Source organism: Gigantopelta aegis, chromosome 13, assembly GCF_016097555.1.
Source record: "Gigantopelta aegis isolate Gae_Host chromosome 13, Gae_host_genome, whole genome shotgun sequence".
NCBI classification, from domain to species: Eukaryota; Metazoa; Mollusca; class Gastropoda; order Neomphalida; family Peltospiridae; genus Gigantopelta; species Gigantopelta aegis.
Window position 1 is genome coordinate 26,568,275 of NC_054711.1, and position 24,686 is coordinate 26,592,960.

Here is a 24,686-nt window from a genome sequence, read left to right on the forward strand (position 1 = left end):
TGGCACACTACAAACTTACAGGAACGTCAACCAAACGAGCTGAGTGATATAAATTAAGATCGATTATGGGTAATAAATAGGATATTAAACTTGCTACCATTTCATATCATGTTTATGTCGCTCATGAAATAATGTTCATTGTCACTTGCTAAAGCTCGTGACAACTGAAATTTTTTTCACTCGGGACATAAACGTGATACGAAATGGAAGTTCAGGTGTCGAAATAAGCATTGTGTCTGGTAACTCATTTACAGGTTACCACAAAACATAGCCTGGTAACCTATAGGTTACCACAACTATATGACAGTTAGAATTGAATTCCTGTTACTACTACTTTTAATGCAGACGTTCTGAAATTGTATCGGTGTGTGCGAACATCAGTACGAGAAACGAAATCCGGAAGTAAATAAAAACGCGGATTGCCGAAATTGCTTTGCAACTGCACAAGTGCGCATGAACATCGGTGCAATTTTGTACGAGAAAACAAAACGCGGAAATAAATTCATCTAGTGGACGCTGCTTAAACGCGGAATGACTATAATTGCTTGCAATTGCACATGTGCGCGCGAACATCGATGCAATTCCTTACGAGAAAATGAAACATTGAAGTCCGGAATGCATTGCCCGATTTATGTTCGGAAATGAAACTACAGTTCATTGAAATTTTTGTCGAGAACGAAACACCATTCTCGACTTTTCTTACATGTAGTAACCTCCTGGTAACCTGAACGACCGTTCTCGACTTTTCTTACATGTAGTAACCTCCCGGTAACCTGAACGACCGTTTTCGACTTTTCTTACATGTAGTAACCTCCCGGTAACCTGAACGACCGTTCTCGACTTTTCTTACATGTAGTAACCTCCCGGTAACCTGAACGACCATTCTCGACTTTTCTTACATGTAGTAACCTCCCGGTAACCTGAACGACCGTTCTCGACTTATTTCGATGCATGGAAACTCATTTAATATCCTATAAATATCTTTGGAATTTTTATACCACCGTGTTTGTAGTCTTGTATTAATACAGCTCGCTTAATTTTGTCTCGGAATTTGACATTTTTAATACACTAAGACTTTCAAAATGAAATCAGACACTGGATTTAATTGATGCATTATTTGTCAGTGTAAGTGACAAGATATCTTGCAATACAAAATGAAATGTGTAAAACTGTCACATTGATCACTGAATGCAGCTATTTATACACAAATTTAGAAGGCAAAATTCAAGTACTTTCACAGTAACATTACAGCTTTTATGGGGGTTTTATGGGTTCACCAAATTTAACTGATAACACTTGGGTCTCACATAATTTTGTCAGTATTTGCAACATCAGTGTTCGATATTTGTGACAAAATGACACCAACTAGTAAAAGCTATCAGAAACACCAGCTGACAGATTGTGCAATTAGGGTTCAGGAAATATGCAATTCAAGCATTTTTCAAAATGATTTTCTTAAATTCAAAGCATTTTTCATGGGTTTTGACAAATTCAAGGACTGTTCTTTATAGGACTACTCAAATTAGTTCTAAAATACAATGCAGCAGTACCGAAGTGCTACTTTAAAACGCGTTGGTCATAGTATGGATGGGCATGGCCAACACAGCACTACTACCACCATCAGTACTCAGCATCAGTAAATCGTCCAGTAAAAATCCTTCAGTGCTGTCTACTAGTCCATGTGGTGGGGAGGGTGGGAGGGGCATGCACAAGCCATATTTTTACCTTTATTTATAGAGAGTAGGGCTGATGTAAGCACGGAAACGAAGGTACATGTACAATGAGTGAATGTCGCCATTGTTTACTACATATGCGTGGTCGCTTCGTCAAATTGTGTTTGCTTTGGCGGGTTGACTGTGGCTGGAGGAGCATCATCATCGTCAGCAAAATAACCCATGTTGTCGTTTTGGGCCTTGTAGTCCACATATCCCATGTTTTCTTGGGAGATTCCATTGGTTGTATACGGGGGTGGGTCCCTTTCTGTGTCTTCAACAGAAAGGGTGCCACCTTCGGTTATCCGCCTTTCTCGCCAGCCAGCTAACGGTTTGTTTAATCGTCTGAACTCCTACAAATAAAACAAAACTTTAAACAAACTGAACAAAATTTTAACTCTTTGCTCGATTCTGTAAAGAAAGACGAGGAATCTCCCCTCACGGCGGTTTCGACCTCTGAAGCCTTCTTCCCCTGCACACGTACCTGCTTCTAGCCCTTGCCACTCAAGACAGTATTTTAAATATTTCAGTGATTTTAATTATTAGCAGAGATACATTGATTTAAATTGTGACTGAAACAAGCATTTTGAGAGTACTGCTAAATTTGCATATCACCCAAGGTCAAGAGCCATAGAGTTCTCTGTAATAAAAATGAGTAAATCGTCCTGAAAGTTAAACTTGATCTGTAATAGTACATGATAAAGCTAAACATGAAATTCCAGCTCGATATTTTGAGGCATTCCGAAAAAAAAGTCCAGAAAGAAAATGTTTGTATCTCCTAAGTTCAGAGCCATAACTGTTGTCAAAAATGTGTAAATCGTCATAAAAGTAAGAGTACATGATAAAGCCATATAATATTGTGAAATGAAAAGGTATTCGTGATTAGTATGTGAAATAGTTGTTATCAGCAAACAAGAAAATGGTCAGTGTAAAGGTATTCAGTGTCAAACATAGGCTTATTGTTATATAGCAGAAATCTTTGCCGGTGGTAAGTAAAAATTCTGTGTTTTCGCTATAGAGTAATCTCTGACTGAGAGAGTGATTATAACTGTCCAAATGTCCATTTATAGTCCGTCCCATCCTACAAAAACGTTTTTTTGTAAATAATGTCAGTTTGGTGTCACGTAAGAAGAAAAGTAAAAGTGTTTTGGAAATAATAAAAAAATACTCTTTTTATTTGCAATTTAGAAATCAATCGGCTTGGAAATAAATAAATTGTAGTAAATCCCACAGTATGAAAAAAGGCGTTCCCTGTGGGACGGACTATAGCTTTCGAACAACAAAGTATTCTGGCTTGTCAGACTTAGCCGAGACCTCTTCTGTAGAGTGGCAATAACATGCATTTTTTCGAAGGGTGGGGGTGGGGCAGCTGCCCACCTCACCTTCCCCACCTCTAGGAATATACCCTCTTGAAATATCTATGATGTCATACCCCGAAGACTCCATGCGAACAGGTGTAGTATAAGAACCACAAAAGTGTGATCAGTGTCGGCGATATCGTTATGATCCACCACAAAACATCGGTCCAGACTGGGTCGCCTTTAGAACTCAACGTTGTGTACTGTGCAGCCTTGCCAACAATCACTGCCTGTAATAAAAAAAAAAGTAAAGTTTGTTTTATTTAACGACGCCACTAGAACACATTGATTTTTTATCTTATCATCGGCTATTGGACGTCAAACATATGGTCATTCTGACACTGTTTTTTAGAGGAAACCCGCTGTCGCCACATAGCCTACTCTTTTACAACAGGCAGCAAGGGATCTTTTATTTGTGCTTCCCACAGGCAGGATAGCACAAACCATGGCCTTTGTTGAACCAGTTATGGATCACTGGTTGGTGCAAGTGGTTTACACCTACCCATTGAGCCCTGCAGAGCACTCACTCAGGGTTTGGAGTCGGTATCTGGATTAAAAATCCCATGCCTCGACTGGGATCCGAACCCAGTACCTACCAGCCTGTAGACCGATGGCTTAACCACGACACCACCGAGGCTGGTCTGCCTGTAATAAATAATTAGTTTTATTAGAAGTATATATCTCTTGAGGTTAACCCATTCTCACTGTCTTGCTTCTACTGTTTTTATCTTTTCGGGGGGGGGGGGGGGGGGGGGGGGGGGATGTAGCTCTGTGGGATCGATCCCCGTCGGTGAGCCCATCGGGCTATTTCTCGTTGCAGCCAGTGCACCACAACTGGTATATCAAAGGCAGTGGTATGCACTACCCTGTCTGAGGGATGTTGCATATAAAAGATCCCTTGCTGTTAATCGAAAAGATTAGCCCATGAAGTGGCAACAGCGGGTTTCCTCTCTCAATATCTGTGTGGTCCTTAACAATATGTCTGATGCCATATAACTGTAAATAAAATGTGTTGAGTGCATCATTAAAGGTCCAGGCTTATCAAAAACATAATTCATTATTTTTTGGTATCTACGTATACCTTTTACCATATATATGTATCAAAGCTGCAGTTTTTCCTAACTTTAGACAAACCGACAATCACAGGGTTTGCAAGGAAGCAGTTCTTAAACTGAACCCGTGCATAATGGAATTTATTAAACTGAACCCGTGTGTAATGGAACTGACCATCACGATGGGATAGGATCTGCAGTGACCACTTCATCCCTGGGAATTACAACAATTATTTAAGGTGGTCGACACCTAAAGTTTTTGTTTAAACTTATTTGTATCCCCACTGGCACAAATTCTATGACTGCGCATGATACAGCAAACAAGAAACCACAACAAGTACCAGCTAAACTAGAGCTCAAAAGGGCGAGTTACAAGTTGGACACACACACACACACACACACACACACACACACAGATGGAGGAGAGAGGGCCGGGGAATGTACCAGTGCAGGAGTGGCAGTGTAAAATATAGTGGTACAGTTGCCACTCTTCTTTCAAGTTCAATTATGAAGGATATTTTTACAGATACAACAAATATAACCCACAAAAGTGCCTTTGAAAAGTGGTCCCTGCAGTGGCATAGGGAAGCTCGTGCCAGAAGTACATGTTTCACAATTCACTTTGGTTATAAGATGCCATCATATGTGGTCAGGTGGGATAGAAAAAGTACACACAAGGCAGCCCTGTTCACTGCGACTGATTTGGTTATATATGTGACCTTTTTTTCATTTGGCGACTAAAACATTTGATACTATATATATAAAAATACAAGTATAGGCACTATATGGCTCCTAGAGGGAATCATCTGGCTCCTAGAGGGCACCATCTGGCTCCTAGAGGGAAAACTTAATGTAGAGGGCTCTGAGGTGATGGAAAATTCATCCATGGGACGAAATACATGTATGTTGATACTAGGACTATCGTATTTCATGTGAACATTCTACCAATATAAAATGTCTGTTAGGCAAACATTCCTTAAAATAGTTAAATCTTTAAGAAAAAAAAACCTGCCTATTAAAGTGACAGACCCTAGTTTTTAAACACTAACGCATATTTGTCACTATTAGAGCCATTTTTTGTTAACTGAAATCATGCTTTACTTATATTTTATTGTCTAGATTATTCATTTTCGTACATCAGAAGTGTTTTTGGTCATCCTGGTGTTTTTACTATCACAAAATATATTTTTCATATTTTTAACAACACACATGCATCTGAGAAGTAACTGTTATGGAGTCAAGTTTTAATCTATTTTTAAGGGTATTTCACTGTTTCACCATCACAGACTCTTGTTTCACTCTCTTGTAATGTTATCCAAATGTGTTACATGTTTGTAGATTAACTCAGGCCCGTAGTGGGGGAGGGGAGGGGGTGTTCAGGGGGATTCTTTTTTGGGGGGGGGTTAACCTTTACATCTCGACTGAATGTAAACGTTGTAGCGAGACTAACGGATTGAGATTAACGGTGAGAGTTACAGTAACGGGCAAATACCGTTTGAATCGTGCACCCCCACCCCCCAAATAACTCGCTCCTTTGGCACTCATTCAACTGAGCCCCTCCCCCCCCCCCTCCAATAATGTCCACAATGCTACGGGCCTGTAACTAAAATTAGTGTCCATTTTTATGGGTTCAAACTAGGGTCTGCTCCTTAAAGAAACACTGTTCATATTTACTACATTTCTTAATAGGCAACACAAATGTTTTAAAATTATGGTCTGAGACCGTCAAAAGTTGTGCATACTTACCACTACGAGCACTGGCGACACGAAACACCAACATATCCGGAAGTAAAAGAAAGGTTTTCTGCCAACCATTTTCTCTATGTCCTTAGCGAACTCTGTGTATCCTGGAACGAAAACAATAGGAATCGTTGTTCAAAACCACCTCTGCACATTATAAACTGCAGCTATTCAGGGTGGATCCAGGGAGGGATTCTAAAAATATTCAACTGCCTCTTGTTACCCCTCCCCCCCCCCCCCAAATGGAATGCCCATTTAACGAATTGGTCCATTTGCTCCTTTCCCATTTGTCTCCACCCCCACCCCCACAAACTATTTTCTGAATCTGTCCCTGCTATTTAGTATCTGACATATGGTTATTCTGACTTGGTCAACAGTGTGAATAAACACTGCCACCATGCACATGGGCAACTTCTAGCGAAAGAGAACAAAAAATTCTTTTTATACACTTTCTCAAAACATACCAAGGCTTAATTGTTTTAAAATATAAATAGCTTATTGCCCCAGAAATATGTTATGGTAGCGTCAGGATTGGGGCCCTGAATTCACTACCTTACAAAGTACATGGTAAACAGTCATTTCAAAATATTAATCTACAAATAATGTATATACTGATATATATATAAAAATGGAGCAGTGACAAAAGTGAAGAAGATTGAAAGGAGAAAAGTAAAAATGAATGATAGATATACTTCTAAATTGGCATCATAATTAAATATATATATATATATTTCTCACATCCCTAGCCATGCAAGACAGACCCATTCCATGAATTCAGCCCATGCAGAATAAATCAGTCTTGCATGGGCTATGACATCATTGAATTTAACATGGGGAGTATTACGGCGTTGGTAATATATGACGTCATATTGATGAGTTGGTTAGTTTTAGCGGCAAATAGGATAGTGTAGTTTATTTATGATAAAACGGTCCAATAAAGAAGTTACTTTTTCAGCCATCTTTGTTTGTTCATGTACAATAATGATTTATTTATTGAATGGATGGGAGAAAGAGATTCCATAATATGCGGTCATGTGGGATATGAAAAGTACACTCTCAGTGGTGGAAATTTCGACAATGGGACTCGGCAAGTCTCGTCCCGGGTCAAAATATCCACCAGCTCAGGTGTATTTTTTCTATCACACATGGCCACATATCATGGAGTCTATTAATTAATTAATTAATATGTGTATATATATATATATATAATTAAATCTACATCTGATGAGTGAGAGCAATTCAACTCTCTCACGAAACAAGCCTGTCATGTAGAGAAAAACATACACTTTTTAACGATATATATATATCATCGGCGAAACGACAAAAGGTCGTAACTATGCTTTTGGCGAGAAATCACTTTTTGGAATTTCCAGAGTTAGGATGTTCATATTCTGCTTTTGTCAAAAGATTGTAACTATCGGCCTATTAGAAAGTGGTTGACTGTCACATGACAAATAGTTGTATTATAACTGGTCCAAGAAACAAAAGGACAAAACGTCGTATCTACAAAGCGGGAAGTTAGAGTGTGGACATGACGCTCAGCATTGCATTATGTTCACACATTACATGGATTACATGTAAATAAAACCAGTTAATTACACATGCATGTGTATTTAATCCATGTATAGCCTCATTCCTTCAACATGGCCATCGGTCTACAGGCTGGTAGGTACTGGGTTCGGATTCCAGTCGAGGCATGGGATTTTTAATCCAGATACCGACTCCAAACCCTGAGTGAGTGCTCCGCAAGGCTCAATGGGTAGGTGTAAACTACTTGCACCGACCAGTGATCCATAACTGGTTCAACAAAGGCCATGGTTTGTGCTATCCTGCCTGTGGGAAGCGCAAATAAAAGATCCCTTGCTGCTAATCGGAAAGAGTAGCCCATGTAGTGGCAACAGCGGGTTTCCTCTCAAAATCTGTGCGGTCCTTAACCATATGTCTGACACCATATAACCGTAAATAAAATGTGTTGAGTGCGTCGTTAAATAAAACATTTCTTTCTTTCTTTCTTTCCTTCAACCTGTGTTAAATTCTAGATCAAAATGTCGTAACTGACATTTTCAACGACATTTCAGGTGTAAAATGTCTTAAGTACATTTGTAGACCTCACACATAGGGTAAAACGTCCTAATTTCGGACGTAGCCGTAACTATGGTACATCCACTATTAATTAGTTATCACTATTAACTGTTAATATGTTCGCATAACAACGACTATAACAAAATAAAGTATTTTTCTAAACATATTCAGTTTTTTTGCTATCCTGTAAAATTTTTAAAAGTGTAGTTATGAGGTTTTGTCATTTCGCCGACGATATATATATATATACATATATAGATATATATATATATATATGTATATGTATATGTACGTATATATATGTACATGTATATATATGTACATGTATATATATGTACATGTATATATATGTATATCTATATATATGTATATCTATATATATGTATATATATATATATATATATATATATATATATATATATATATATATATAAATATAAAGGAAAGTACTACTAAGTGTCTCAGTTGTGAGTTCTAAAACTTTTAATCAGGATTCCCATCGCTTTTGATGTACCAGACATTGATTTCTGGCTGGAATCTGTGAAAACCATGGACCCCAAGATGGATCCGTGTGAAAACCATGTACCTCCAGGGTGGATCCGTGTGAAAACCATGGACCCCAGGGTGGATCCGTGTGAAAACCATGGACCCCAGGGTGGATCCGTGTGGAAACCATGGACCCCCAGGGCGGATCCAGGAAACAAAGGTCAAAAGGCCACAGTTTGTTTGTTTAACGACACCACTAGAGCACATTTATTTATAAATCATCAGCTATTGAATTTCAAACATTTGATAATTTAGACATATATAGTATTAGAGTGGAAACCCGCTACTTTTTTCCATTAGTAGATAGCATCTTTTATATGCACCATCCCACAGCCTTTGACATATATCAGTCCTGGAGCACTGGCTAGAATGAGAAATGGTCCAATGGGGGATCTATCCTTGACCAGTGGTGCATCAAGCAAACACTTTACCACTGACCTACGTCCCTCACAAAACAAGAAAGAAAGAAAGGAATGTTTTATTTAATGACGCACTCAACACATTTATTTATGGTTATATGGCATCAGACATATGGTTAAGGACCACACAGATATTGAGGGGGAAAACCCGCTGTCGCCACTTCATGGGCTACTCTTTTCGATTAGCAGCAAGGGATCTTTTATATGCACCATCCCATAAGACAGGATAGCACATACCACAGCCTTTGATGTACCAGTTGTGATGCACTGGTTGGAGCGAGAAATAGCCCACTGACAAGGATCGATCCCAAACCGACCACGCATCAAGCGAGCACTTTACTAACAGGGCTCGAACTTAAGAATTTGTCTCCCACGGCAATTTTTTTAAAGAATTGCCATGGGTCAAACATTCCTCCGACGGCAATTTTGAGTGTGCTTATGGCAATTATTTTTTTTAAAGTGACATTTGCAGAAAATAAATATGACTCAAAGGTTATTTCGATGTATGTAAACATATTTCAAATGTGAAAATGTTAAACTTTGGCAGATTATGTACACCAGGGCCCATATTTTCTAAGCTATCTTAGCCTACGAAATCATAAAATCATCTTAAGCTATGACGTCATTATGGCGTGTGTTGTAGTGACGTCACAACCTATGGCGGTTTTATGATTTCGTAGCGCTAAGATGGCTTCGAAAATATGGCCCCAGGTGTATATATTTTACCATTGTTGAGGAGCTTTACTGACGGCACAAAAGTGCCATTGGTGATGCTCTCTACCTACGGCCACTTATATCTCAACGACGGCAATTGCTGTCGGTGCCGCCATTAAGTTCGAGCCCTGTACCACTGAGCTATGTCCTGCCCCCTCACAAAACAGGAAGCACTTGAATATGATAATATGATATCTTTCCACCTATACTTACCATACACCCAGGCAATGGCTATCAGTTCAAAGAGACCATTAAACAGAGTTGGAAAGCCCAGTATAGCGCTGTCTATCAGATCCAACCAATAGGAACCACTCTAAAAATAGAACTGGCTTTTAATGACGATAATTAAATAATAATGATAATTAGAAGTAGTATTCTGAGAATACTGCTAAAGCAATATACTGTATGTAATTCCCCTACAAATATTGGTATCTCCTAAGCTCAAGAACCATAACTCCGTGAAACATGGGTAAATTGCCATAAAAGTTTTGTGAGGTGTGATTGTGAGTTTATTAAAAACTGTAGTTGTGTGTGTGTATTTTTGCATTAGTAAATGATGTTATATTAATATATAGTGAGGCGAGATTGTGAGTTTATTAAAAACTGTAGTTGTGTGTGTATTTTTGCATTAGTAAATGATGTTATATTAATATATAGTGAGGCGAGATTGTGAGTTTATTAAAAACTGCAGGTGTGTTTGTATTTTGCATTAGTAAATGATGTTATATTAATATATAGTGAGGTGTGATTGTGAGTTTATTAAAAACTGTAGTTGTGTGTGTATTTTTACATTAGTAAATAATGCTATATTAACATATAGTGAGGTGAGATTGTGAGTTTATTAAAAACTGTAGTTGTGTGTGTATTTTGCATTAGTAAATGATGTTATATTAATATATAGTGAGGCAAGATTGTGAGTTTATTAAAAACTGTAGTTGTGTGTGTATTATTACATTAGTAAATGATGTTATATTAATATATAGTGAGGCGAGATTGTGAGTTTATTAAAAACTGCAGGTGTGTTTGTATTTTGCATTAGTAAATGATGTTATATTAATATATAGTGAGGTGTGATTGTGAGTTTATTAAAAACTGTAGTTGTGTGTGTATTTTTACATTAGTAAATAATGCTATATTAACATATAGTGAGGTGAGATTGTGAGTTTATTAAAAACTGTAGTTGTGTGTGTATTTTGCATTAGTAAATGATGTTATATTAATATATAGTGAGGCAAGATTGTGAGTTTATTAAAAACTGTAGTTGTGTGTGTATTATTACATTAGTAAATGATGTTATATTAATATATAGTGAGGCAAGATTGTGAGTTTATTAAAAACTGTAGGTGTGTTTGTATTTTGCATTAGTAAATAAAGTTATGATATATAGTGAAGCGAGTTTATTAAAACTGTAGGTGTGTGTGTATTTTTACAATAGTAAATGATGTTATATTAATATATAGTGAGGCAAGATAGTTTATTAAAAACTGTAGTTGTATGTGTATTTTTGCATTAGTAAATGATGTTATATAAACATATAGTGCGGCAAGATTGTGAGTTTATTAAAAACTGTAGTTGTGTGTGTATTTTTACATACTAAATAATGTTATGATATATAGTGAGGCGAGATTGTGAGTATTTAAAACTGCAGGTGTGTTTGTATTTTTACATTTATAAATGATGTTATATTAATATATAGTGAGGCGAGATTGTGAGTTTATTAAAAACTGTAGTTGTGTGTGTATTTTGTATAAAGTTTTACCATAAAGTAAGGGAATGTTAATTAATATAAAGTGAGGCGAATGTTAATTACCATAAAGTAAGGGTAATGTTAATTTCGCATTAGTAAATAATGTTAATTACCATAAAGTGAGGGGAGATGTGAGTTTATTAAAAACTGTAAGGGTGTGTGTATTTTGCATTACCAATAATGTTATGATAATAGTGAGGCGAGATTGTGACCATATTAAAAACTGTAGTTGTGTGTGTATTTTGCATAAAGTAAGAGGAATGTTATTACCATAAAGTGAGGCGAGATTGTGAGTTTATTAAAAACTGTAGTTGTGTGTGTATTTTTGCATTAGTAAATAATGTTATATTAATATATAGTGAGGCGAGATGGTGTGTTTATTAAAAACTGTAGGTGTGTGTGTGTATTTTTGCATTAGTAAATGATGTTATATTAATATATATTGAGGTGTGATTGTGAGTTTATTAAAAACTGTAGTTGTGTGTGTATTTTTACATTAGTAAATGATGTTATATTAATATATAGTGAGGCGAGATTGTGAGTTTATTAAAAACTGTAGTTGTGTGTGTATTTTTGCATTAGTAAATGATGTTATATTACCATATAGTAAGCCGAGATGTGAGTTTTTAAAAAAAGGGTAGTTGTGTGTGTATTTTTACATTAGTAAATGAATGTTATATTACCATATAGTGTGGCGAGATTGTTAATTATTAAAAACCGTAAAGTAAGTGTATTTTTACATTACCATAAATGATGTTAATGTTAATACCATAAAGTAGGGGGAATGTGAGTTTTTTAAAAACTGTAGGTGTGTTTGTATTTTGCATTAGTAAATGATGTTATGATATATAGTGAGGCGAGATTGTGAGTTTATTAAAAACTGTACTTGTGTGTGTTTATATTTTACATTAGTAAATGATGTTATATTAATATATAGTGCGGTGAGATTGTGAGTTTATTAAAAACTGTAGGTGTGTGTGTATTTTTACATTACCGTAAATAAGGGGAATGTTATATACCGTGAGGCGATATTGTTAGTAAAGTAAGGGGAATGCAGGTACCGTAAAGTTTGGGGAATGTTGCATTAGTAAATAAAGTAAGGGGAATGTTAATTACCATAAAGTAAGGCGAGATTGTGAGTTTATTAAAAACTGTAGTTGTGTGTGTATTTTACCATAAGTAAGGGGAATGTTATATTAAAATAAAGTGAGGGAGATTGTGAGTTACCGTAAAGTGTAGTTGTGTGTGTATTTTGCCGTTAGTAAATAATGTTATATTACCATAAAGTGCGGCAAGATTGTGAGTTTATTAAAAACTGTAGGTGTGTGTGTATTTTTACATTACTAAATAATGTTATGATATATAGTGAGGCGAGATTGTGAGTATTAAAAACTGCAGGTGTGTTTGTATTTTGCATAAGTAAATAATGTTATATACCGTATAGTGAGGGGAATTGTGATTTATTAAAAAGTGTAGGGGTGTGTGTATTTTTACATTTGTAAATGGAATGTTAATTACCATATAGTGAGGCGAGATTGTTAGTTATTAAAAAGTGTAGGGGTGTGTTAATTTTGCATAAGTAAATAATGTTATGATATATAGTGAGGCGAGATTGTGAGTTTATTAAAAACTGTAGGTGTGTTTGTATTTTGCATTAGTAAATAATGTTATGATATATAGTGAGGCGAGATTGCAAGTTTATTAGAAACTGTAGGTGTGTTTGTATTTTGCATTAGTAAATAATGTTATGATATATAGTGAGGCGAGATTGTGAGTTTTTTAAAAACTGTAGTTGTGTGTGTATTTTGCATTAGTAAATAATGTTATATAAACATATAGTGCGGCAAGATTGTGAGTTTATTAAAAACTGTAGGTGTGTGTGTATTTTTACATTAGTAGATGATGTTATATTAATATATAGTGAGGCGAGATTGTGAGTTTATTAAAAACTGTAGTTGTGTGTGTATTTTTACATTTGTAAATGATGTTATATTAATATATAGTGAAGCGAGATTGCGAGTTTATTAAAAACTGTAGTTGTGTGTGTATTTTGCATTAGTAAATAATGTTATGATATATAGTGAGGCGAGATTGCGAGTTTATTAACAACTGTAGGTGTGTTTGTATTTTGCATTAGTAAATAATGTTATGATATATAGTGAGGCGAGATTGTGAGTTTATTAAAAACTGTAGTTGTGTGTGAATTTTTACATTAGTAAATAATGCTTTATTAACATATAGTGAGGAGAGATTGTGAGTTTATTAAAAACTGTAGTTGTGTGTGTATTTTTACATTGGTAAATGATGTTATATTAATATATAGTGAGGCGAGATGGTGAGTTTTTTAAAAACTGTAGTTGTGTGTGTATTTTTACATTAGTAAATGATGTTATATTAACATATAGTGAGGCGAGATTGTGAGTTTATTAAAAACTGTAGTTGTGTGTGTATTTTTATATTAGTAAATGATGTTATATTAATATATAGTGTGGTGAGATTGTGAGTTTATGCTTTGTCCATACCTGGGTAACAATTGGCATCCCGAGGATGAACCCGCCGAGACAGACGCCGATTCTAAAGAGAACACGTTTTTTATTGGTTCGGAAGAATCGCGGAAACTCGTCAATAATGGCCGTCATTACGGTCTCCACGATTGAAAACTGAAACGAAGGAAGGTACATTTTTAACAACACTTCAGCAATTTTTTTTAAAGTATAAAAAGTTACAAAATTTGTTTCGTTTAATGACACCATAAGAGCACATTGATTAATTAATAACTGGCTACTTAATATCAAACATTTGGTAATTTTTTACTCACAGTCTTACAGAGGAAAAGAAAGAAATGTTTTATTTAATGACGCACTCAACACATTTTATTTACGGTTATATGGCGTCAGACATATGGTTAAGGACCACACAGATCTTGAGAGGAAACCCGCTGTTGCCACTACATGGGCTACTCTTTCCGATTAGCAGCAAGGGATCTTTTATTTGCGCTTCCCACAGGCAGGATAGCACAAACCATGGCCTTTGTTGAACCATTTATGGATCACTGGTCGGTGCAAGTGATTTACACCTACCCATTGAGCCTTGCGGAGCACTCACTCAGGGTTTGAAATCGGTATCTGGATTAAAAATCCCATGCCTCGTCTGGGATCCGAACCCAGTACCTACCTACCAGCCTGTAGACCAATGGCCTAACCACGACGTCACCGAGGCCGGTCTTAGAGAGGAAACCCATTACATTTTTTCATTAGCAGTAAATAATCTTTTATATGTATTTTCCACAAATAGGACAGCACATGCGACAGCTTTTGATATACCAGTCGTGATGCACTGGTTGTGATGGGATGGGAATGGCTACAGACCATTTGCATCAAAACAGAACCCCCAAAAAGAAAAACAAGGAACTGATCAATTGATAAGTAACTCCATAGTGAAGAAAGAAAGAAATGTTTTATTTAACGATGCACTCAACACATTTTATTTATGGTTATATGGCATCGGACATATGGTTAAGGACCACACAGATATAAAGAGAAGAACCCGCTATCGCCACTTCATGGGCTACTCTTTTCGATTAGCAGCAAGGGGAAAAAACTGCAGCTTTAATACATATATATGGTAAAAGGTATACGTAGATACCAAAAAATAGTGAATTATGTTTTTGATAAGCCTGGACCTTTAACGATGCACTCAAAACATTTTATTTACAGTTATATGGTGTCAGACATATGATTAAGGACCACACAGATATTGAGAGAGGAAACCTGCTGTCACCACTTCATGGGCTACTCTTTTTCGATTAGCAGCAAGGTATCTTTTATATGCACCATCCCACAGACAGGGTAGTACATACCACAGCCTTTGATATACCAGTCGTGGAGCACTGGCTGGAACGAGAAATAGCCCAATGGGCCAACCGACCACGCATTGAGCAAGTGCTGTACCCATAGTGAATAATGCTAAAATTGTATAATAACATAGTATTCAGTTTACAACCATACTAATTCTCGTAACATTTTGGTATTAAATACATAGCCTACCATACATAAATGTTTGTACACATAGACAGAGACAGACGGACACATTTGTTTAAAATTCATTGTGTCATATATGCAATCTAGATTTCATAGTTAAAATATCTAATTATGTTACATACTATAGTCCGTCCCATCCTACAAAAAAAACAATTTGTAAATAATTTTAGTTTGGTTTGACGTAAGAAAAAAAAAAAAAATGTTTTGAAAACAAAAACAAATTACTATTTTTGTGTGCATTTTATAAAACAATCAGCTAAAAAATAAATAGCTTGTAGTAAACTCCATAGTATGAAAAAAGGTATTCCCTGTGAGAAGGACTATATAGTTATCTTAATATTTTAGGGAAACACATATCCAAAATGTATAAAATGTGAAATCAAAAACCCACATTTCTCTTGGCCAGCATACCTCCAAATACTCTCCCCTCCCCTGCCCCTATGATATACATACCTGCGAACTAAATCCAAGAATGCAAAGCATGAAGAAAAACAAAATGGCCCACAAAGGTGTTATTGGCATGTTGGCTAGCGCCTCTGGATAGGCCACGAACGCCAGACCTGGCCCTTTAAGAGAAATGAAAGGAATTTTATTTCGCAGGTCCATCCAAGGTGTCTCCTTTTGTTGTTGTTGTTGTTTTTTGTGTTTTTTTGTTTGTTGTTGTTGTGTTGTTTTTTTTGTGTTTTTTTTTATTGCCCCCAGATCAGTTGACAGTGTCAAGGTTGGGGAGCCTTGAATGATTGCCTTACAAAAATACATGTATATATTCATACCTTCTAGTTGCATACATTTGAATTTGTTTAAAAACAATACATAAATATGAATACAATAATGGTTTTGATCTGAGAGGGGAGAAAGAATGGACAGATGAAATGAATGGGGGAAAAAAGAGGAAAGATGATTGTTTTTTAATTTCATTAGGTTACCACAAACACAGGTACCCACAAACAGAAACCCCTAATACAAATACTATGGTTACATATATAAAGAGTACCCTTTATTATATAACGTTACTATAATATATCTGACGTTAATGTTTGGGGATACCTATGGACCCAAATATCCGGCCTTCTGTTTACAGTGGGTACCTCAGCACACTGTTTAAAAAGTAGCCTTCTGTCATACATCACTGTGATGACCTAAGCAGGGCTCGAACTTAAGAATTTATCTCCCACGGCAATTTAAAAACAAAATTGCAGTTAGTGAAATGGATCACCTACAGCAATTTAAAACCTGTCCATGGCAATTGAAAAAAGAGAAGACTTTTGCAGCAAAATAATAATACGAAAAGCTTATTTTGCTGTATGTAGACCTATTTAAAATGTACTAATATTATATACTGGCAACTAATTTACATCAGATAAAAAGATTTTGCCATTATTGGGGAGTTTTACCAACAGCACTTTTGTGCCACCGGTGATGTTCCCGGCCTATGGCAATTTATATCTCAACGACGGCCATCAGTGCCGTCGTTAAGTTCGAGTCCTGCCTAAGTCCGGTCATGACCATATTACCACTGATAAACGTTTGTTTTGTTTGGCAACACCACTAGAGCATGTTGATTTAATAATTATCAGCTACTGGGTATTAAACACAAAAATCATAATTCTGTCATATTTTTTTAATTACCCCTTCGGTGGGACCATTGGGCTATTTCTTGTTTCAGCCAGTGCACCATGACTGGTATATCAAAGGCCATTGTATGTGCTATCCTGTCTGTGGGATGGTGCATATAAAAGATCCCTTGCTAGTGAAAAAATGTAGCAGGTTTCCTCTCTAGGACTATATGTCAAAATTACCAAATGTTTGACATACAATAGCCGATGATTAATATATCAATGTGCTCTAGTGGTGTCATTAAACAAAACAAACTTTTTTTTATATTTTGAACTACTACAAACACCAGAACTGCGCTGGGTCTGTGAACGTGTGTAAATTAGGTAATCAGTTGTAGATATGGGGTATGTTAACAGTGAATACAAAGAGGCTATTTCACCGTAGTTCAAAAAATATTGAATGACAAATAATTATGAATAACTTCCTACATTAAGTACCAATGTTTTACTCATTATCCTGGTATATGTAGAGGCTCAAAATGCATTTTATATGCGACAGAAAAGGTACGCACCTCACAATCTAGGTCGGTGTTTTTAATGTTTTGATGTTTGTTAGTGGGATTTGGTGTTTTTTGTAGTTGTTTCTTCTCCTTTTTTTGTGGTTGTTTTTGTTGTTTGTTTTGGGGAGGGGTTTTTTAGTCTATGGATTTTGTTTTTTAATTTTAAATGATTATTTTCGGAATTCTTACCTGATGCAGTGACATTGCTGACGTCGACACCCCGCACATGCGCCATGTAGCCAAGTGTGGCGAAGACGACGAAACCGGCGTAGAAACTCGTCAAACAGTTGATGATGGGAACCATGATCGCATCCCTGACAACACATTATAAAGATTCATATATATATACACACGTATGCATATGTCTCTGTCTCTATGTCTTTCTCTCCCCTCTCCCTGTATCTGTTTGTCTGTCTGTCTCTATGTCTTTCTCTCCCCTCTCCTTGTATCTGTCTGTTTGTCTGTCTCTATCTCTTTCTCTCCCTGTATCTGTCTGTCTGTCTGTCTCTCACACACACACACACAAACAAACACACACATGATCATGATATCTTGAACAAGTTCACGTTTCGTTTCTCTCTCTCTCTCTCTCTCTCTCTCTCTCTCTCTCTCTCTCTCTCTCTCTCTCTCTCTCTCTCTCTCTCTCTCTCTCTCTCTCAAGGTCACAGTCACTGTTACAGGGGTGCAGAAATCGAAAATAATTCACTAGCCTGCCAGACCAGAACTAATTAAAATTTACTAGTCCGCCAGAATTTCTACTAGTCTGCCAGTCTATAGAATAATATATTATTAATACTATTATAATATATAGTGTCCTCAGTGACAAAACATTATTAAGAACACCTGGTAAGTGATCAACATCACATGGCAAACAAAATTATAAAAAAGATAGATCGCCTGTCGGACTAGTAGTTGTATTGTTAACTCGTCCGTCAGAATGTTTACTCGCATTTGGTGAGCAGGTGAGTACTTTCTGCAGCCCTGCTGTTAACAAAAATGTAGATTACAATGTCATTGTACTACCGACTTCATTTCTTATCTGATTTTCAAATAACAAAGAGATATGCAGTGTATCTGATGCCTTATATTGTAAGAATAATGCTAGAGAATAATCAAGTTAACCCCCAACCTATGCTGGCCTCTCGAAATGATGACATTTTTCCATAATATATTTTGACTTCGTAATTGTACTGAATGGTCAGTGTTTCTGCCAGAAAGAAATTTTTGGGTATGGCGCTATGGAATTGGTTACAATCACAGGGCCACCTCCAGAAATAAAATGGGTTAGGGTTAAGAAAATCATACAGTAATGATAACAGTAATTAATTTTGTCAAAAAGTTAACTTGGGTATAAGAAAATCTGCCAAAACATTTGGGTATGGTGCCACATCTGTTTTACCTTCTGGCAGAAACCCTGTCAGTGGTGATGGTAACTCTAAGTCCTACTAACCTTAGGACGTTGTTTGAAAATTTGTTGTAGCTCGCCATGGCAACGAGACCCCCTTGACAGGCGCTCAGGGAGAAGAATATCTGCACCGCCGCATCACTCCACACCTGTAAAATAACAATCACTCCACACCTGTAAAATAACAATCACTCCACACCTGTAAAATAACAATCACTCCACACCTGTAAAATAACAATCACTCCACACCTGTGAAATAACAATCACTCCACACCTGTAAAACAACAATCACTCCACACCTGTGAAATAACAATCACTTCACACCTGTAAAACAACAATCACTCCACACCTGTAAAATAACAATCACTCCACACCTGTAAAATAACAATCACTCCACCTGTAAAATAACAGTCATTCCACACCTGTAATTCTCACTCCAGCCAGTGCACCACGACTGGTACATCGAAGGCCGTGGTATGTGCTATCCTGTCTATGGAATGGTGCATATAAAAGATCCCTTGCTGCTAATCGAAAAGAGTAGCCCATGAAGTGGCGACAGCAGGTTTCCTCTCTCAGTGTCTGTGTGGTCCTTAACCATACATGTATGTCTGACGCCATATAACCATAAATAAAATGTGCTGAGTGTGTCGTTAAATAAAACATTTCCTTCCTTCCTTCCACACCTGTAAAATAACACTCACTACACCTGTAAAACAACAATCACTCCACACATGCAAAACAACAATCACTCCACACCTGTAAAAGAACAATCACTCCACACCTGTAAAATAACAATCACTCCACACCTGTAAAACAATCACTCCACACCTGTGAAACAACAATCACTCCACAACAATCACTCCACACCTGTGAAACAACAATCACTCCACAACAATCACTCCACACCTGTAAAACAACAATCACTCCACAACAATCACTCCACACCTGTGAAACAACAATCACTCCACACCTGTAAAATAACAATCACTCCACACCTGTGAAACAACAATCACTCCACACCTGTAAAACAACAATCACTCCACACCTGTAAAATAACAATCACTCCACACACCTGTAAAATAACAATCACTCCACACCTGTAAAACAACAATCACTCCACAACAATCACTCCACACCTGTAAAATAACAATCACTCCACACCTGTGAAACAACAATCACTCCACAACAATCACTCCACACCTGTGAAACAACAATCACTCCACAACAATCACTCCACACCTGTGAAACAACAATCACTCCACAACAATCACTCCACACCTGTAAAACAACAATCACTCCACAACAATCACTCCACACCTGTGAAACAACAATCACTCCACACCTGTAAAATAACAATCACTCCACACCTGTGAAATAACAATCACTCCACACCTGTGAAACAACAATCACTCCACACCTGTAAAACAACAATCACTCCACACCTGTAAAATAACAATCACTCCACACCTGTAAAACAACAATCACTCCACAACAATCACTCCACACCTGTGAAACAACAATCACTCCACACCTGTGAAACAACAATCACTCCACACCTGTAAAATAACAATCACTCTACACCTGTAAAATAACAATCACTCCACACCTGTAAAATAACAATCACTTTACACCTGTAAAACAACAACACTCCACACCTGTGAAACAACAATCACTCCACACCTGTGAAATAACAATCACTCCACACCTGTGAAACAACAATCACTCCACACCTGTGAAACAACAATCACTCCACACCTGTGAAACAACAATCACTCCACACCTGTGAAATAACAATCACTCCACACCTGTCAAACAACAATCACTCCACACCTGTCAAACAACAATCACTCTACACCTGTAAAACAACAATCACTCTACACCTGTAAAATATCAATCACTCCACACCTGTAAAACAACAATCACTCTACACCTGTAAAACAATCACTCCACACCTGTAAAACAACAATCACTCTACACCTGTAAATCAATCACTCCACACCTGTAAAACAACAATCACTCCACACCTGTAAAACAACAATCACTCTACACCTGTAAATCAATCACTCCACACCTGTAAAACAACAATCACTCCACACCTCACACCTGTAAAACAACAATCACTCCACACCTGTAAAACAACAATCACTCCGCACCTGTAAAATAACAATCACTCCACACCTGAGAGGTAACTGTTATGGAGACGAAACTATTGTCTATTTATTATTTCAACATTATTTTAACATGTTTTCTTTCATCATTACTGGGTTTTTTAATTTACAATTTTAAATTTATTATTATAATTTTATTGTTTTAACATTACTTCCTACTTTTGTTCTACAGCGTACATAATAAATAGCCAATCAAATGATGGAATACTTACTGTAGGGTCCGTCAGTCTACTCCAATCAGGTTTCAGGTAATATAAAATGCCTGTGGCAGCGCCCTCTAGGATTGATGATCGAATCAACAGGATCGTCAGAATAATGTATGGGAAGATGGCCGTGAAATATACAACCTGAAATATTAACAATAAAATTATAAATAATATATATTTTTAATTGTTTTAAAGGTGTAGTCTTGAAGTTATATGTTGACAAAAAAGCTATTATTTTTCTTTTTAAATATAAAGTTTATACTTTGAATTATGCCCACAAACCATTAAATCAAAATAATTTCATTTACTTTTTGTTTAATTAGGAGATAACCATATGGAGTTTTTGGATCTGTGGGTGTTATTGTCTATTTGATCCTGCAAATGTCATTTCTGACTGAAGGCGTTAGCCTGAGGTCAAAAATGAAACATTTGCGGGCATCAAATAGATACCGCAAACATCATTTTTGAGTGAAGGCGTTAACCTGAGGTCAAAAATGAAACATTTGTGGGCATCAAATAAACAATAACACCTGCAAATCTAAAAACTCAATATGGTTATGTCCATTGTAAACTGAATCGTTTCTCTATGGAACTAACTGTATATTTGGTATTTCTTGAAAAAAATACCTGGCTACAATCTAACTGTAGACCCTTGAATCGTCAACTTCGCCTGTTCCAATTGCTAATGACATCACTTTCTAATGATGTCATTAGCTTTCCGGGTGTTATTTTCATTTGATCCCGGAAAAAGAATGTAATTAACCAATCACAATACAGAACACTCTTGCCATCAGTTTACAATTCATATTGTTGCAAACTCCAATAAGAGAGTACGGCATGATGTCACCGTTTGAATTTCAAGTACATCTCCACATTGAGAAATAACTAGTGTGTGCTTACTCTACACACACTGCAGTAGGAGCTGACTGAAGCAGACGTCACTTCCTGTCCAGCTGTTGGGAGCATGGCTACCAAAAAGGACGCAAGATGGCTGCGCCTGGTTAGTAGCAAAAATCATGGTTTTTTAATTAATTCTTAAATTATGCGTTTTTCATTTGTTAACTGTTGGTATGTGTTGGTGGACCGAATATGCATCTTTTCAACACATCATGCTCATATTTGAGTTTAGTATTCCTTTAATGGATACATGGATACACTTGAAGATTTTCTATGCACCAATATTTACTTCCTTGATCTGTCGCTAATCCGACCGGCCTCGGTGGCGTCGTGGTTAGGCCATCAGTCTACAGGCTGGTTGGTACTGGGTTCGGATCCCAGTCGAGGCATGGTATTTTTAATCCAGATACAGACTCCAAACTCTGAGTGAGTGCTCTACAAGGCTCAATAGGTAGGTGTAAACCACTTGCACCGACTGATTCAACAAAGGCCATGGTTTGTGCTATCCTGCCTGTGGGACGTGCAAATAAAAGACCCCTTGCTGCCTGTCGTAAACGAGTAGCCTATGTGGCGACAGCGGGTTTCCTCTAAAAAACAGTGTCAGAATGACCATATGTTTGACGTCCAATAGCCGATGATAAGATAAAAAATCAATGTGCTCTAGTGGCGTCATTAAATAAAACAAACTTTACTGTCGCTAATCCGGTGCAAATCGTTTGTGCAGAATGGTTTCCCATAATTTGTCAGAAAGGCATCACGTTTGATATTTTCTGGAAACTAGGCTTAAACTTTTCAAATCTGTTGTATGCGTTGTTCTGCGTCAGTGGTGTCATGTTTCAGATATTATAGAAACTAGACTTAAACTTTTCAAATTTGTCGTGTGCACTGTTCTGCGTCAGTAGTGTCATGTTTCAGATTTTCTGGAAACTAGACTTAAACTTTTCAAATCTGTCGTGTGCGCTGTTCTGCATCAGTGGTGTCATGTTTCAGATATTATAGAAACTAGGCTTAAACTTTTCAAATCTGTTGTGTGCGTTGTTCTGCGTCAGTGGTGTCATGTTTCAGATATTATAGAAATTAGACTTAAACTTTTCAAATCTTTCGTGTGCGTTGTTCTGCGTCAGTAGTGTCATGTTTCAGATTTTCTGGAAAGTAGGCTTAAACTTTTCAAATCTGTCATTTGCGTTGTTCTGCGTCAGTGGTGTCATGTTTCAGATATTATAGAAACTAGGCTTAAACTTTTCAACTCTGTCGTGTGCGTTGTTCTGCGTCCAGTGGTGTCATGTTTCAGATTTTATGGAAACTAGACTTAAAGTTTGTAGATCTGTCGCGCGTTGTTCTGTGTCAGAGGTGTCATGTTTCAGATTTTATGGAAACTAGACTTAAAGTTTATAGATCTGTCGCGCGTTGTTCTGTGTCAGAGGTGTCATATTTCAGATTTTATGGAAACTAGACTTAAAGTTTATAGATCTGTCGCACATTGTTCTGTGTCAGAGGTGTCATGTTTCAGATTTTATGGAAACTAGACTTAAAGTTTATAGATCTGTCGCGCGTTGTTCTGTGTCAGAGGTGTCATGTTTCAGATTTTATGGAAACTAGACTTAAAGTTTATAGATCTGCCGCGCGTTGTTCTGTGTCAGAGGTGTCATGTTTCAGATTTTATGGAAACTAGACTTAAAGTTTATAGATCTGTCGCGCGTTGTTCTGCACCATGTTTGAGATTTGCTGGTATCCAGACTTAAAGAAGAAAGGAAGGAAATGTTTTATTTAACGACGCACTCAACACATTTTACTTACGGTTATATGGCACACAGATATTGAGAGAGGAAACCTGCTGTCGCCACTTCATGGGCTACTCTTTTCGATTAGCAGCAAGGGATCTTTTATATGCACCATCCCACAGACAGGGTAGTACATACCACAGCCTTTGATATGCCAGTCGTGGTGCACTGGCTGGAATGAGAAATAGCCCAATGGGCCCACCGACGGGGATCGATCCCAGACTGACCGCGCATCGAGCGAGCGCTGTACCACTGGGCTACGTCCCGCCCCCCTTCCCCCCCAGACTTAAAGGTTCACCTTGCCGAGACTCTTGATTCCCTTGGACAGGACCGCGAAGACGATGAGCCAAGACAGCAGGTTACACAGCATGATGTCCCACTTAATGATCCCCGTCTCGTCTATGCCCGCACTCTCGGACAGAACCTTCTTCCTACAAACAAAACACACGCAAGGGCTGCTCCAAAACTGATCACATTAGGGGAGGGTGGCAGGTACCTATGCAGGGGGAGGGTGTCGGTGGTCAAAACCCCTCTCTGCTCAAGCAAATTTTCTTCTCTTTTTTTTCAAGATATATTTTTGGGGAAGCATGATTCGACCACTCCCCACCCACCCCCCCCCCCCCCCCCCCACTATAAACTTCGCCCGTCAGTCTAGGCCCCCTTTGGCTAAAATTCATGCATACATGCCTCGGGGGGTGGGGAG

At 37.3% G+C, this 24,686-nt stretch overlaps 1 protein-coding gene across 1 annotated transcript in view; it reads right to left on the reverse strand.

The window, feature by feature from the left end:
- Positions 1-888: 888 nt before the first annotated feature.
- LOC121387243 (sodium- and chloride-dependent glycine transporter 1-like) overlaps positions 889-24,686 on the reverse strand; it is a 31,953-nt gene continuing 8,155 nt past the window's right edge. Inside the window, exons 5-14 of the mRNA XM_041518268.1 lie at positions 24,282-24,414; positions 21,312-21,446; positions 18,977-19,080; positions 17,716-17,840; positions 15,864-15,976; positions 13,893-14,030; positions 9,837-9,936; positions 5,869-5,969; positions 3,145-3,300; positions 889-2,065 (exon numbers count right to left, since the gene is read on the reverse strand). Coding sequence (XP_041374202.1) covers positions 1,805-2,065; positions 3,145-3,300; positions 5,869-5,969; positions 9,837-9,936; positions 13,893-14,030; positions 15,864-15,976; positions 17,716-17,840; positions 18,977-19,080; positions 21,312-21,446; positions 24,282-24,414 — 1,366 coding nt within the window. The 3' untranslated portion in view covers positions 889-1,804. The remainder of the gene's footprint in view (positions 2,066-3,144; positions 3,301-5,868; positions 5,970-9,836; positions 9,937-13,892; positions 14,031-15,863; positions 15,977-17,715; positions 17,841-18,976; positions 19,081-21,311; positions 21,447-24,281; positions 24,415-24,686) is intronic.